General features: G+C 50.9%; 2 protein-coding genes across 4 annotated transcripts; one reads left to right on the top strand and one right to left on the bottom strand.

Annotated features, from left to right (window-relative positions):
* Positions 1-257: 257 nt before the first annotated feature.
* On the bottom strand, positions 258-11,565 carry THYN1 (thymocyte nuclear protein 1). 3 transcript variants are annotated; one of them, XM_088177744.1, is made up of 8 exons: positions 11,547-11,565; positions 4,395-4,478; positions 3,205-3,428; positions 2,694-2,762; positions 1,955-2,047; positions 1,275-1,370; positions 569-719; positions 258-486 (listed from the first exon to the last, which is right to left on the bottom strand). In XM_088177744.1, exons 2-8 carry the CDS (start codon positions 4,435-4,437, stop codon positions 440-442), a joined length of 723 nt encoding a protein of 240 aa, XP_088033870.1. In that variant the 5' UTR covers positions 4,438-4,478; positions 11,547-11,565; the 3' UTR covers positions 258-439. The 3 variants fall into 3 exon arrangements, with proteins under 3 accessions (XP_088033870.1, XP_014739086.1, XP_088033869.1); XM_014883600.2 differs by lacking the exon at positions 11,547-11,565 and adding an exon at positions 5,139-5,364; XM_088177743.1 differs by lacking the exon at positions 11,547-11,565 and adding an exon at positions 5,139-5,355 and having other exon boundaries at positions 4,395-4,529.
* ACAD8 (acyl-CoA dehydrogenase family member 8) lies at positions 5,397-13,261 on the top strand. The gene is made up of 11 exons (XM_014883607.2): positions 5,397-5,518; positions 6,784-6,884; positions 7,249-7,418; positions 8,062-8,171; positions 8,403-8,479; positions 8,746-8,883; positions 9,531-9,666; positions 9,761-9,858; positions 10,041-10,193; positions 11,607-11,709; positions 12,482-13,261. Exons 1-11 carry the CDS (start codon positions 5,437-5,439, stop codon positions 12,532-12,534), a joined length of 1,221 nt encoding a protein of 406 aa, XP_014739093.2. The 5' UTR covers positions 5,397-5,436; the 3' UTR covers positions 12,535-13,261.
* Positions 13,262-14,230: the final 969 nt, after the last annotated feature.

Below are 14,230 nucleotides of genomic sequence, written 5' to 3' on the forward strand. Positions count from 1 at the left end.
AACCTGGGATAGTGGAAGGTGTCCCTGCCCATGGCAGGGGGTGGGATGAGATGATTTTAAGGTCTCTTCCAACCCAGGATATTCAATGATGCTTAAGTTTCTGGTTCTAGACAGAACTCAGGAATTCCTTCCTGCAGAACAATGTCCCTCTGCAGTACACAGAACTGCACTAGACCCCAAACTAAACAAGGAGGATGTACCTGTTCCTTTCTCAAAAGATAAATTGCAGATTTTCCTACTATTCCAAGTAGCCGCAGTTGATTCCAAAAGGCTTTATTTATTGAAAAAATAAGCAAAAATAACAGTGTGTCAGGGCAAGGGACGTGTGGCTGCAGATCTTGTGTGGGCACATTTGTGGTGCTGTGCTTGAGCAGGTGAACTTGAGAGTTGTGCTGGTGGAGGAGGAGGCATCAGCGGGCTGGGTGGGAGCTGGGCTGCTTTAATGTGGCTTTTGCTCTTCCAGGCTCAAGACAAAATCAAATTCCTCTGTGGTGAGGAAGGAAAAATCATTAAGTGAAACTTCCAGCTTGTCTGACAGGTGGAATCAAGAGTCCCTGGAGGTTCTCACCTTGTGTCAGGGGTTGGATGGACAGACGTTGCCTGGTGAAGAGCATCATGTCCTTGAGGGGCCCCCCATCTGCTTTGTGTGCCAGGTGGTGAGCCTTGATCTCAGAGAGGGGGATGAAGCGTTTGGTCATCCTCACAAACTGCACATCCACCTGGGAAGGGAGGGGCAGGTTGGACAACAGCCTCCAGGCATCCCATAAAATCTTTTGAGGGATGAAGATTTGAAACTGGAAGCTTTACTCTGCTCAAGGCTAAAAGAACTTCCCTCAAAAGTATTTCTGGCAGGTGATTAGTTGGCACTGTGCACCAGCAAGGTGCATTCATGTCACAGACAATACAAAATTCAGATGTGGGATGTAGCCAGCCCATGAACACTCCCTTCCCTACAATTTAATGTGCCTCAAAACTACAGATTTGTTTGCTGTGCACTGACAGTGGTTCTTAGTTCGTTTTCCTAACTCGGGGTTCTGCATGTGGCCAGCTCTGCAGGCAAGATTTGAAAATTTAGGGAGATACATTTTGGCAGCCTTCTGGAAGGAATAGGGGAAAAAAAGCAGAGAAAACAGGATTGAATTTTCTCTTGAGAGAGAAAAAGGCAGCTAAGCCAGGACAGAAGCTTAAGATTTTCAATATGATGCAAAGAGCCTTCTAGCTTCTCTTGGCTTGCACACAGGGCTTGAACAGCTGTATTTAATACAGTACATTACCATGGACCATTTGGGGTTCTCTTTTCTGCTGGTGGAGTCATAGTGAGGATCCTTCTGATCAAACTGTGTGTGATCAGGGTATGCCTCCTTTACAATCTGAAACAGAAAGGGAGAAAATTTCCATGAGTTCAAAACACCTGTCAGCAAAGGGCATGAGATGTGACAAGGAATAATCCTGGTGCAAAAATCAGCCTTGCTTTCCCTGAACTACATTCTGACAGCCTCCTTTGCATTTCTTGGGTGGAAGAAGGGCAGAACAGTGAGTGCAGCATCACCTGCTGGAGATCAGTGTGGAAGGACATGGAACAGAGGAAAACGGGAGCTGATGATGATCTTTGTGATGAATTCTCTTCAAGAAAAAGCTGTTCTATGCCCTGGGTTTATTCTGCCTTGTGGGCTCTGCTGACTAGAATGGAGTGAGTCACATTGGAATCAGTGTGTGGAGCAGCACTCGGCCTGGCTGGGAGTGCCCCGAAATGTCAGCAGGAAAACAGCACAGCTTGGTTCCATCTCTGGGAACACATGGCTGAGTCAGCCCTGTAGGGTTGAGCTGAGGTGTCCTGGGCTCATTCCCTGCTCTCACTGGACAACTCCTGCCCTCTTTGGTGCTGAGACACAAGCAGTGAGCTGTTTGATAACCCATTCATTATCACTTCTCTCCCCAGAACACACACACTCACCTTGACAAGGGCCACAATGCCAGGCTCTTTGCAGTTACTGTGGTAGAAGAAGGCCTGCTGCCCAAGTTTCATGGATCTCAGGAAATTCCTTGCCTGTCAGGAGTAAACAAGAGACTTTCAGCTCTTTCCATCAAGCTCTCAGGGCTTCATTAGAAGCAGCCAAGAATAGGAACCAACAAGAGGAGAGGTAGATGAGCTTCAGAATTACTCAGATAATGTTTCCTACAGTTGTCATAGAGATGTTTTTGTGTTGGAATGAAATTAAGCAAAAACAAGGCTAAAGAGCAAGATTCAGTTGGTCAGAAAGTGTGTGGGAATTCAACAGCTCAGCCACCCTTGCCCAGGAGAGGTGTCAGCAAACAACTCAGAGCAGATCATGTGTAGGGGAATAGGGAATCCTGGATAGCACAGGGATCATAACAGCAGGGGAACACTGGTGGAATTGCTTTGGAACAGAAAGCGAAACTGACAGAAGACTTGGGGAAGTACAGACTTGCTGTATGGTAACAAAGGCTGGTCTAAGTGAAAGAAAAACTGGATGATTTGACATTATATTACCCAGCTTGAATCTATCTCTGACCTAGAGGCCAGTAAGCAGGAGTTGACTTCAGATCCCTGCCAAAATCCCTGTATGAACAGGCAGAGTGCCCCAAAAGGAAATGCTTCAGGCACAGGAACAAGCTGTGGGCAGAGCCACCTTCCTCCTACTGCTATTTCAGTGCCCCCATGTGCTTCCTACCTGGTAGTTCCTCACTCCATCCCAGCAGGTTGTCTGATTAGGCTGAGCTTTCAAGTCGTCAACACTGAACTGCCAAATGAAATGAAAATAAAGATTCATTCAGGAGGTTTCTGATCTTTACAGTGTCATTGTCTGCACTGAGCCTAAGCATTTGTTGCTAGCAGCTCCTTCAATTATAGCACAAACTTGACACAATTTTTATCTCCCACAGGGCCTACAGAAAAACCTTTACAAAGCAGCAGTGTAAAAGGCAGAGTCTGAAATAGATGCTGCTCCTGTGACCAACAGCCAAGCATCCTGAGGAGCTGATTTCCTCTTGTATTACACGTATGAAACCCCAAGGTTGTCACCTTGGACAAGAACATTTTGTTTTTCTATTTCCAGCAGGACAAACGGGTTTTGAGAAGAAAAACCAATCTGAGATGCTGTCCCTTTAGCATCTGGGCACTAAAGCTGGGCAGGAGTGACCCTGCTGCTGTCCTGTGCTGAGTGAGGGGGTGCCAGTGCTCACCTTCACATCCACCCCCTTCTCCAGCCTGCTCTCAGGTTCTGATTTCAGCAGCCAGTGACAATACGTGATCTTGCTTTCCTCCCCACCAGACTCAGATTCTTTTTTCTTCCAGTTCTTCCATCCTGACTTGGAGCTCCCAGCTGGAGGTTTTGACGACTTCTCTTTTTCCTCCTTATCCGAAGTCTCCTCGGTTTTGGCAATTTTAGCATCAGGCTCTTTTTTATCTTAAAAAGACATTGAGATGAAACATATATTGTTTCAAAAAATATTTTTAGTTGTCCAAGATGGTTTCACACATTTGACTGCAGCAGGAGTTTGGGGCACCCCAGGTGCTCAGGGTAAGGTAGCAGCATTATGCACCAATGATTCTGGGTATTTCTAATTTGCATCTGAAATAAGGATATTTTTGTGTGTGCAAAAATGCAGTGTAATACTCTCAGTAATTAAAAAAACCTCAGGATAGACCATGTTTGCCCACATGAAGTGTAGTTGAATTTTTTTTTAATTAATTGCTAAGAAATCAGCTGCAGGCAACAAAGTAGATTTAGGTGAATCTAGTAAGAGGAACATTCACCAAACAAACCAAACTATTTCAATTCCTGCAGGAGCTGGAAATCTTAGTTTAACCTCCACTGAGCTACCTATTCAGAAAGGATACATATCCTTTGTTTCTTCAGGACACAGATTAAAAAAAACCCCAAACAATTATTAAGAAGTGGTTGAAAGGTAAAAGGATGGTTGTTTGCTAAAGTGGATCAAGCAGATGAGTGGCACAGATGAGCCAAGTGTGCCGTTTTTTCCATCTTGTACATTAAACACCAGATCGTGATGCCTCCAGTGCAATGTTCCTGCTTTCAGTTTTTGTAGCTGGTACCACATCATCTTCCTGGCACTGCACTGGGTGTACTCTGTCTGACCAACTCTGCTGTGCAGGACCTGAAAGCTCTGCATAAATGGGCCTGAAATCCATTTCCTAACTCCCTTGTGCTGGGAATACATCACTGTCCTTATCACACACCTAGCAGGCTTGTCTCAGTCTCGCTTGGGTGCTCAGCCCATTTGGCACAGGAAATGCTGTCTGTAAGACACGGCCTGTGAAAGACAGACGGTTAATACGGCTGTCTGTAGTTTCACTATAGCCTGCAAGCTCAAATGAGAGATGCTAAATCAGTCAGGATGTCAGCACAGACCTGCTACTGCTCCTTTGTCTCTCTTTCTGCTCGGCCAAGGCATCTCTGGTCTCTCTGAATTATCCTTTCTTCACTGAGAAGCACCTGATGGACGAGAGGAGGAGGAGGAGGAGGAATTACTGCTCCTTCAGGCAGCTGAAAAAAGTAGAGATGGCTGAGGCAGAGAGCAGCAAGCTCTGCACGGCGAGCGGAGAGCAAATAAATCTTTCCTTGAGCTCAGCCACTTCCTCTCTGAGTGTGAGCGCTGGCCGGGCTCGGGGCCGCACCCTGGAGCGCTGATGGACACGAGCAGCAGGGCGGCAAACCCGGCCCGAGCTGCGTGGGCTGAGCGCGGCCCCTCTGTGCCGTGCCGGGGGGAGCCGAGCCTGTCCCCAGAGCTCAGCCCAGCCTCGCCCCGGCTCCCTGCGTCTGCCTGTGCCCACCCGAGCCCCTTGGAGAGCCGCTCCTTCCCTGCAGAGCGCCGAGCGCACCTGGGCGCGCTGGCTCCAGGTGCCCGTGCCCGTGCCCGGCCAGGGGGGCTGTGCTGGCTTGTCCCCAAGGTCCCTCCCGGCCCTAAGGGACCCCGTGTCCCCGCCGAGAGGACAGGGAGCCCATCCCATCCCCTGCCCCCTCTGTCAGCAGCGCTCGCACTGCCCCGAGCCGGCCGCCTCCTGCCAGGCCGGCTGGCATCAACTTTTCCACCTTCCATGCCAAGCTTTCCCCTTCCTCCCTCCCTCCTTCCCAGCCCTCCGAGCTCCCGCTCACCGGCCCGGGCCGCTGCCGCCTGCGCTGCTCGGGGCGATGGGGATGCTGGCGGTGCCGGGCGGGGAGCAGCAGCAGCAGCAGCAGCAGCAGCAGGAGGAGGAGGAGGAGGAGGAAGCCGCGCTCGGAAGCGGTGCCCGCTATGCAAAGGCCGGGGCAGGGCCGGCTCCCCTCGCTCCCTCCCCGCCCGGGGAGGCGGGCAGCGCCGGGGGCAGGACTACAGCTCCCAGCCTGCCCCGCCGGGAGCCGGGAACCCAGAGCCGGGAAGCGGGGCCGGGCAGCGGAGCGGCCCCGCACGGCCATGGCCATGGCGTGGCGAGCGGCCCCGCGGGCGGCGGCGCGGCTGCTGCTGGGGCGCCGGGGGATCGCGTCCTGCATCGACCGTAAGGAGCTGCTGCAGGCTGCGGGACCCCCCCGCGGCTGGGGGAGGCGGGCTGGGGGACACGGACAGCCAGACGGTGGCCCCGGAGCTCCTGTCCCCGCCCGGAGGGATGTCCCCAGCTGTCGGTGTCACTGCTCCCCGTGTCACTGCTCCCGGTCCGGGCGGTGCGGGGCGGGCAGCCCGCGGTGGGTGGGTGCCTGGCAGTGGGACAGAACCCGCAAAAAAAGGTCCTTCCCTCTCCCCATTCCTCCTTTTACCTTTATGAGACTATGCTCAGCAGTAGGACAGAGCTCATAAAAAAAGGTCCTTCCCTCTCCCCTCCTTTCTCCTTGTTACACCGTGCTCAGCAGTGGGACAGAGCCCGCAAAAAAAGGTCCTTTCCTCTCCATGTCTCTCCCTGACCTTTGTTAGGCGTTCACGGTTTTTCAGATTTGATAAAGAATCGGAAAATATCTCTCAAAGAAGGGGGAGTATAAAACTGAAGGAAAGCTTTTTACATGGGCAGACTGATAGGGCAAGGGGGAATGGATTTAAACTAAAAGAGGAGAGATTTGGGTTAGATATTAGCTGGCAGAATTCCAGCTGGCACAGGTTGCCCAGAATTTGTGGATGCCCCATCCCTGGCAGTGCTCAAGGCCAGGTTGGGTTTGGTCTCGTAGAAGGTGTCAGGTGGTTGGAACAAGATAGTTTTTAGGGTCCCTTCCAACCCAAACCATTCTGGTTCCAGAACATTTTGTAGATGAATTGCTTCTATGTCTAAATGTAACAACATTTAAAATTGAGGCAGCAGCATAACTGTGAATATCAGGAGAGGAACAAACAAAACAATCTTGGATCCATATATCAGTGAAGCAGGAGGTTTCAAATGCAGAGCCTAACTAAAGCTTTAGATGCTGTTTCCAAAGGACTGCTTTATTCTTTACTTGTTTTCAAGCCTCTTTTCTTTGAAGTCCCAGCACTGCTCCCTCGCATTTCTTTAGCACAGCCTTAGTGAGATGGAGTGACAGCTGCCATGGACTGTGCCCCCTGTCTTGGCTTTCCAATGTAGCCAGCACGGAGCAGACAGACAGCTGGGATCTTGGATTTGTTTTGTCCTTAGAAAGCCCCTCCCAAAGCCCCCTGCTCTCAGCACAGTTCATTATATTCCTGAGGAACAGAGAAATGGTCTCTGCAGCAGAGACCCTGAACTGTTTGTGTGAGCTAAGGGGCACTTTGAAATTGTTTGGGGTATAGACGAGGTGTTCTGATCTCTTCCTGCTTTTCTAGCATCCACCGGACTGACTGAGGATCAGAAGGAATTCCAAAAAGTTGCCTTTGATTTTGCTGCCAAGGAGATGGCTCCTTACATGGCCGAGTGGGATGAGAAGGTAGGACAGCCTCAGAAGGGCTGTACTGCTCCCTCTTTCCTCCCTTAGGATGTTATGGCCCCTAGGTCACACTGAGGGGTTCCTGCAGTAGCTCTGAAGGCTGATGTTGAAGCTGCTGCTGTAGGAGGGAGGGGAAATCACCAGAAATACCTTGAAGCTTTCCTAGCCAGGTTATTCAATCACCTGAGTCTTGGATTCAGTGCTGAAGATGGAGTGTGTCTGTGCAGGTACCACCTCTTCTTTGACCCACCCAGTTGACTTAAACTCTGCAGGATGGTGAGACTGGAATTGGTAGCCCAGGGATACCAAAAGAGATTGACCTAACCCTGAATATTCACTGAGGTATCTCTGCCTGCCCCAATAGGAAATATTCCCTGTGGAAACAATGCGGAAGGCAGCCCAGCTAGGATTTGGTGGGATCTATGTGAAACCAGACGTTGGTGGCTCTGGATTGTCACGACTTGACACCTCCATAATCTTTGAAGCTCTGTCAACAGGATGCACCAGCACCACTGCTTACATGAGCATCCACAAGTGAGTGTGTCTGTGCAGGGGTGGGCGGTGTCAGCCTGGCTGCTCTGTGGGCTCTAAACCCAGCTGGAGGCAGCTCCCTTGCTGCTGTTCATTATTTAAATATTTAAATTGTGACCTCGAGTACACACATCCCTGGGAGGATCCCTGGATGGCAGTAAACAAATACTGTGATGCCACCAAGAAGTAATTTTAGCTTTGTGGTATGCAAGATGGGATTAAGTTCTGGATTTTGTTCCCTGCTCTGCCACTTAAGCTATCCATAGATAGTAACCTGCCTGGAAAAAGCCTTTGTGCCTGGGCTGTGCTGTGACAGAGCCCAGAGGCACCAGCTGATCCTGGAGCTGTCCTGCTTGTACAGACATGTCCAGTGACAGGTCACTTGGCACAGAGAGCTGTAATGATGCTGCCTCTTTCCTCAAGTGCGGTTTTCTGGAGAGGCAGCAGGACTGAGCATGGAGGGGGGACTGAGGCTCTTAAACAGGAGCCTGCTGTTCCATAGGGCAGTGAGTCTGTGGTGAATGGAAGGTGTAACAATACATTTTCAGGCCTCCTCAGCTCCGTGGAGCTTTCCTCTGTTCAGCCAGGGATGTTCTTGTACAGCCTGTGTTCAATCCTGAATGCTGCTCCTTCTCCCCCACCCCAGCATGTGTGTTTGGATGATCGACACCTTTGGCAACGAGGAGCAGCGGCGCAGGTTCTGCCCCTCGCTCTGTAGCATGGAAAAGTTTGCCTCTTACTGCCTGACTGAGCCAGGTGAGCATCCTCGACTCAACCAGGACATCTTCTCCTTTCTCTTTAACTGGACATGAACATTGCAAAGGTCTGTAGGCGAAAAGTTTCTTTCCATATTCATTTGTGAATTTGGAGTGGGGCAGATGATGACTGCTGAGATGCTCGTGGTACAAACTCAGGGTATGATCCCAGGGAGAATTTGTAGGTTCTGGATCTTCTGCTTCACTGGCTGCTTCCTTACCTCTCAAACAGGGAGTGGCAGTGATGCAGCTTCCCTGCTGACCTCAGCTCAGAGGAAAGGGGACACCTACGTCCTGAATGGCTCCAAGGTACCTCTTTGCTCCTCCTAAAGCTGCCTGCACGCCAGGGCCTGGGTGTCATTGTCCTTCCCATTCCTGCTGTCTCCTCACCTCTGTGCATTCTCCCAAGGCAGGATGTGCTCTGCAGAGATTTCACCAGCTGGCTCCCTAAATGCCTCTGGCTGTGAGGTCTTTGCCTCTCCATTTCTGCACCCTGCCAGCTGCTGCTGTGGGCTCAGGGTTAGTTTTGCAAAACCACCCCAAAGCCCCACTTTTCTCGTTGTGCCCTCCTGCAGGCCTTCATCAGCGGGGGAGGTGACACCGACGTGTACGTGGTCATGTGTCGCACAGGGGGCCCAGGCCCCAAGGGCATCTCCTGCCTCGTGCTGGAGAAGGGAATGCCAGGACTCAGCTTTGGCAAGAAGGAGAGGAAGGTAAGAGGCTTGGTTTGTGCTTCCTGTGTGCTTGAGGGAAGTGCAGGACAGAGATCACAGAACCACAGAATCATTAAGATTGGAAAGACCTCCAAGACCATTGAGTCCAACCTGAGAATGATCCTCACCTGTCAGCCAGAGCACTGAGTGCCACATCCAGGCATTCCTTAAACACCTGCAGGGGTGGTGACACAAATACCTCCCTGGACAGCCCATTCCAGTGCCTGACAGCCTTTTCCACGGAGAAATCCTTCCCATTGTCCAACCTGAGCCTCCCCTTCACAGCTTGAGGCTGTGTCCTGTGGTCCCAATGAGCTTATGGAAAGCATTAGGGATCTCTTCATGATGGGATTGGAGTCCCAGCCTGGCATGGTTTTACCAACCAAGTCCAGCTTTGGTGAAGTTTACCCAATACCCATCCCTTTGGTAAGTGAAGGATTTAGTCTCAGGAACATAAAGATCACTGGATTTGTGCCTCTTCTCAGAAACACCCATTCCAGTTTCCACACTGAGGCCAAACCATGCAGACTTTGGATGCTTTGTGTCAGTTTGGCAGCGAGACCAAGGGGCTGGGAGCAGGCTGGTGGTTCTGTGTTGGAGTTGTGCTGCTGCTCAGGCAGTCTGGAAGGAGCTCTGTTTTTTCCCAGGTAGGCTGGAATTCCCAGCCAACTCGGGCCGTGATCTTTGAGGACTGCGTTGTTCCTGTGGGCAACCGGCTGGGAGCTGAAGGGCAGGGATTCAGCATCGCCATGCAGGGGCTCAATGGAGGCAGGATAAACATCGGTGAGAAAGGCAAAGAGAGCCAAGGGAGCAGGGCAGGATCTTCTTGTTGCTTGTCTGAAGTAGCTTCACGTTCACTCTGTGCTTCTCCCACCAGCATCTTGCTCGTTAGGAGCTGCTCATGCCTCAGTTCTCCTGGCTCAGGAGCACCTCACTGTCCGCAAACAGTTCGGGGAACCCCTCGCCAACAACCAGGTAACCCCTGCGGCAGCTCTGCCCCAGAGCCGAGCTCTTCCCCACGCTGGGACGGCCATCCCTGGAGAAGTGCAGAACACGCTTTTCCTGAGCAGGGGAGCGTGTCAGCCCTAGCTGCAGGAGGTGGGGGTGCCCTGAGAGCCCTGTGAGGGTGCTGACGAGCCTTTCCGTGGCCCTGGCAGTACCTGCGGTTCCGGCTGGCAGAGATGGCCACGCGGCTGCTGGCGGCGCGGCTCATGGTGCGCAACGCGGCGCGGGCGCTGCAGGACGGCCGGGAGGACGCGGCCGTGCTCTGCTCCATGGCCAAGCTCTTCGCCACCGACGAGTGCTTCGGGGTAGGTCCCTCAAACAACGCTTGGGATCTTAATTACAGGCTTGTAGACCCCCCTCCTTGTAGGCGTGGAAAGGGGTTTTAACTCTTTAAGTGTGGCGGAAATAAGGTGCACAGCTGCGTGGGCGTCTTTCATGACAGGAAGAAAGAGCCAAGTTTATTCAGAAACACACTTGGTTTTATAGCACGACTGCAACTCCCAGAGTAGAGAAAAGGAGATTGGTTCAGAGAGAAGACACCCCATTCCCAGGGCCTGGGCACACACCACAACAGGTGTTGTCTTGTTATTAATTCCTTTTTATTTTGACCAAATTACCATCCTGGGAGAAATTCTCCCTAGCCTTGAGCTGGGCCAGCTTATCGGCTGGGAACAGAGCTGAGAAGCTCCAGCCTGGAATATTTCTCAGGCTGTAATTTTCTTACTTTCTCAATATGTGTCCCACACCCCCCCTTAATGCTCAGGGTGTCGGGGAGAAGTTTGATGCTGTAGCAACCCAAAGCCAAGCCCAGAGCCAGGAGCTTTACTTGAGGACAGGATGTTTTATAAGGCAATGTGAGCTTCGTTTGAGCACAGAATGTTCTATAAGACAATATGAACCTCATTTGAGGACAGGATGTTTTATAAGACACGTGGAGGCTTCAGGATTAATCTCTGAGAATTAAAACATCTTTACACAGTTCTTCCTAGACCACTTCCTAGGGGCCAAAAGGGAGACAACCAGGGAGCAGAGTATTTTTATTTTCCAAGGAAAATTTGCATTTTGCAGGGTGATCGTAGGTAGCAGGTGGTCTTTCCTAGACGGCTGAATAATTATATTATTGCTTTGAAAATTATCTTACCACTTTGAGAAATACTTAATTTTGTTACCTTATCAAAATGTCCCCATAAAGAGAAAGCAAAAAGGGAGGAAAAAAGAACACTTGACACTCCTAGCCCAGTGTCGTTTAGAAGCTATCTTACGTGCTCAGCACTCTGCATTTTTGCTGTTTTTATGTTTTCTATCCCAAACTGAGGGATAGGACACACAGAGTCGTGTTTCCATGGAAACCAGCGCCCTGCCAGCCCCTCCCCTGAGTGGCCGCCAGGTGGCGATCGGGCGGTTCGGGTTTGCATCCGCAAACCTCAGAAATGCAGCAAAAATCGCTTTATTCCCTAAAAACACCCGTCCTCTGTATGCATTCCTGGGTATTTCTGTGCATTGCTGTCCACATAAACACACCCTCCGTGTGAAACAGGCAATAACAGGTGATAGCACCGAGAGCAGCACTGATGGGGCCAGAGAATCACACCACGTTTTTAAAAGATGAGGTTAGGTGACCAGGAAAAGAAAGTGAGCCCAGGTTCCTGGGTCCTTACCGAGCTTCTGCCACTGTCGTGTCCTCCACAAGTCACCTCACAGCAGTGTTATCCCCTTAGATCTGTAACCAGGCTCTGCAGATGCACGGGGGCTATGGCTACCTGAAGGATTACGCTGTGCAGCAGTTCGTGCGAGACATCAGAGTCCACCAGATCCTGGAAGGTGAAAGACACTCTTATTACAAGTGAAGTTGGCAGTGGGGTTAGGAGAAAAACTGCCCTGGAGGTCCCCACCTTCCCACATGGCTGATTGTTGTGTTTCAGAGCCCTGCTCTGCTCTGAGCTGTGTATGAATGCCCTGGCTGGGAGCTCAGAGCGTGGCAGCAGTTACTGGCTATTTTAAGAGTCTTACAGCAAAGGAAGATATTTAGTTGTCATGTTAGCAGTGCCTCTGTCCAGTTTCATCCCATTACTCCTGGTCACATGATGATTCTCCCTAACAATTCCTCTCCTGTGACTTTGATCTGTTTGCATCCCTTGGCATCCTGTCTCTAACAGTATCTGGCCTTTTCTAATCTCGGTTTGGCCTCCTAAATATTTTGTTTTCCCTGTTTTGAAATCCTCTCACCTACACCCAGGGTACCTGGTAAGGGCATGCTCTTTCTTATACCAAGTGGGTTTGCAGGCTGTGTTGTGTATGTGTTAAATGTGAAGCAGAGAGCTCAGATGTTGATATAAATCCAGTTCTGCTCAGTGCCTGGTCCTGCATCCTCACAGCACCCATATAAAAATCAGCACCAGCTTTCCCAAGCACTATGCTGGCACTTAGCAGTTGGGTTTCAGCCCAGCCCCTCCTAAATGCCACTTCAGCTGGTGGGGGGAGCTTCTCTGTGCTGTAAATTGCACATCAGGGAAGAGTTCTCTTGGCCTTTTGAGGGGGAAAATATTGGACCATGCCTTAACTGTGTCTCCCTTGCATCCCCGTCCTGCTGCAGGTACCAACGAGGTCATGAGGATGATTGTGGCCAGGAATCTGCTACAGGGCTGAAGCCAGGAGCCTTAAAAATCCCTCCACCTGTTACAGCTCGGCCTGTTTCCCTCCCCTGCTGGCCATCTCTCTCCCTGGGAGTGGAGAGGGGGACACCCCAGTGGAAACAGCCTTCCTGCCTTATGCACAGCTGGGTGGCACAGCTGCACGCCGTGCCTGGCAGAGCTGCTGTCACCAGGCTGGCATTGTGCAGCCAGAAATCACAGCTGTGAATGCAAACCTCTGTCTCCAAATCCTGCTCCTGGCCTGCTTGCCACACGTCCTCCTTGGAGAAAGAAACACCAGAGCTGCTGCTCACCTCTGCTGAGTCAGGACTGAAATGGGAACCTCGGGCAGAGCCCATGGGATCACTGAAATCTTTATTTTGAACCAATTAACTGCTCACAGCATCCCTAGGAGCAGATGTTCATAGGCTCTAACCAGAGTGTTTTTATTCCAGGATGTCTCTCCTTTAGCTAGAAGCACTCCCTCTTTTCCCAGCAAACTTTTCCTGATGTCCCAACCACTGCTTGTTCTCTGTATTCCCACCACATCTTGGTGCTTAATCTCAAAGAAGCCTTTGCAGCACAGAAGTGCAAATGAAAAAATGTACAGAAATATTGAACTCTGTGGCCTCTAATCAGTGAAATCATAGCTGTGAACAATGTAAGGGGAGCTAAAATATTGGTAAATTAAACTATTTTTTTCTCTTGGGTTTGGAATCAATAAAGCAATGATGGAAATGTTACTGGAGTGGAAATTATGATAATTTCTTTCTGTGGTATTTCAGGTGTTTAAACAGAAGTGAAAGGGAATTTTTGAAGTAGGTGTTGCAAAATAGTTGTGCTTGAGGGCTTTTTAGGTAATGTTTTTGTTAACCCCTTCAGATCAGCCAGCTGCTCTTTTTTCTCAGCATTACTTGGCAGGAGGAAAATGACAGAGCATTAGCAGGCGAATCATGGAATGGGTTAGTTTGGAAGGGATCTTAAACCCACCTCATTCCAGCCCCTGCTGTGGGCAGGGACACCTTCCACTTGTTTGATCTCAGTTCCTACTGCTGCTGGCAGGCCTTGAACGTCCCCACCCTCACTTTAGTACACATTGATTTTCCCCCACAGGGCAGTGAGGGCCTCAGGGCAGAGGGCACCTCTGCCTCAAAGAGAAATAGCCAGCTGCCCATGGGAGAGAGCCTCTACCTGCCCAGGGGATGGGAAGGGTCTCTGGACTGTGGGAAGGGTTTTGGGACAGTGGGAAGGGTCTCTGGATAATGAGAAGGGGTCTCTGGACAGCAGGGAGGGGTCTCCAGCCAGGATCTCTGTCCAAAGTCTCTCTCCAGGTTCTCTATGGGCAGTTTCTGTCCAGGGTTTCTGTCGCAGGTCCCTGCCCGGGGTCTCAGTGCAGGTTCTCTTCTGGGGGTTTCTATCGTGGGCCTCTGTGTGAGATCCCTGCCTGGAGTCTCTCTATTGGGGCTCTCTCTCGGGGGTCCTTGTCCGTGGTCTCAGCCCGGTCTCTCTCCTGGGGTCTTTGTCCAAACTCTGTCCCAGGGGACTCTGTCCATGATCTGGGTTCGGGCTCTGAGTCCGGTATCTCTCCCGGTGCTCTCAGTCCATTCTCTCAGCCCATGCCCTCTCTCTATCCATGCTCCCTATCCAAGCTCTCTCTCTATCCATGCTCTTTCTCTCTATCCATGCTCACTTCTCTCTATCCGTTCTCTCTC

The sequence above is a fragment of the Sturnus vulgaris genome, chromosome 23, assembly GCF_052056855.1.
Source record: "Sturnus vulgaris isolate bStuVul1 chromosome 23, bStuVul1.hap1, whole genome shotgun sequence".
NCBI classification, from domain to species: domain Eukaryota; kingdom Metazoa; phylum Chordata; class Aves; order Passeriformes; family Sturnidae; genus Sturnus; species Sturnus vulgaris.

Coding starts and splice junctions, on each gene's coding strand:
- THYN1 (XM_088177744.1), bottom strand. CDS start 4,437: ATGCCTTGGCCGAGCAGAAAGAGAGACAAAGGAGCAGTAGCAG. Junction 2,763..3,204: donor AGAAGGGGGTGGATGTGAAG/GTGAGCACTGGC, acceptor TTCATTTGGCAG/TTCAGTGTTGACGACTTGAA. Junction 720..1,274: donor AGAACCCCAAATGGTCCATG/GTAATGTACTGT, acceptor CTCCCTTCCCAG/GTGGATGTGCAGTTTGTGAG.
- ACAD8 (XM_014883607.2), top strand. CDS start 5,437: ATGGCCATGGCGTGGCGAGCGGCCCCGCGGGCGGCGGCGCGGCTGCTG. Junction 8,480..8,745: donor ACGTCCTGAATGGCTCCAAG/GTACCTCTTTGC, acceptor GCCCTCCTGCAG/GCCTTCATCAGCGGGGGAGG. Junction 8,884..9,530: donor TTGGCAAGAAGGAGAGGAAG/GTAAGAGGCTTG, acceptor GTTTTTTCCCAG/GTAGGCTGGAATTCCCAGCC.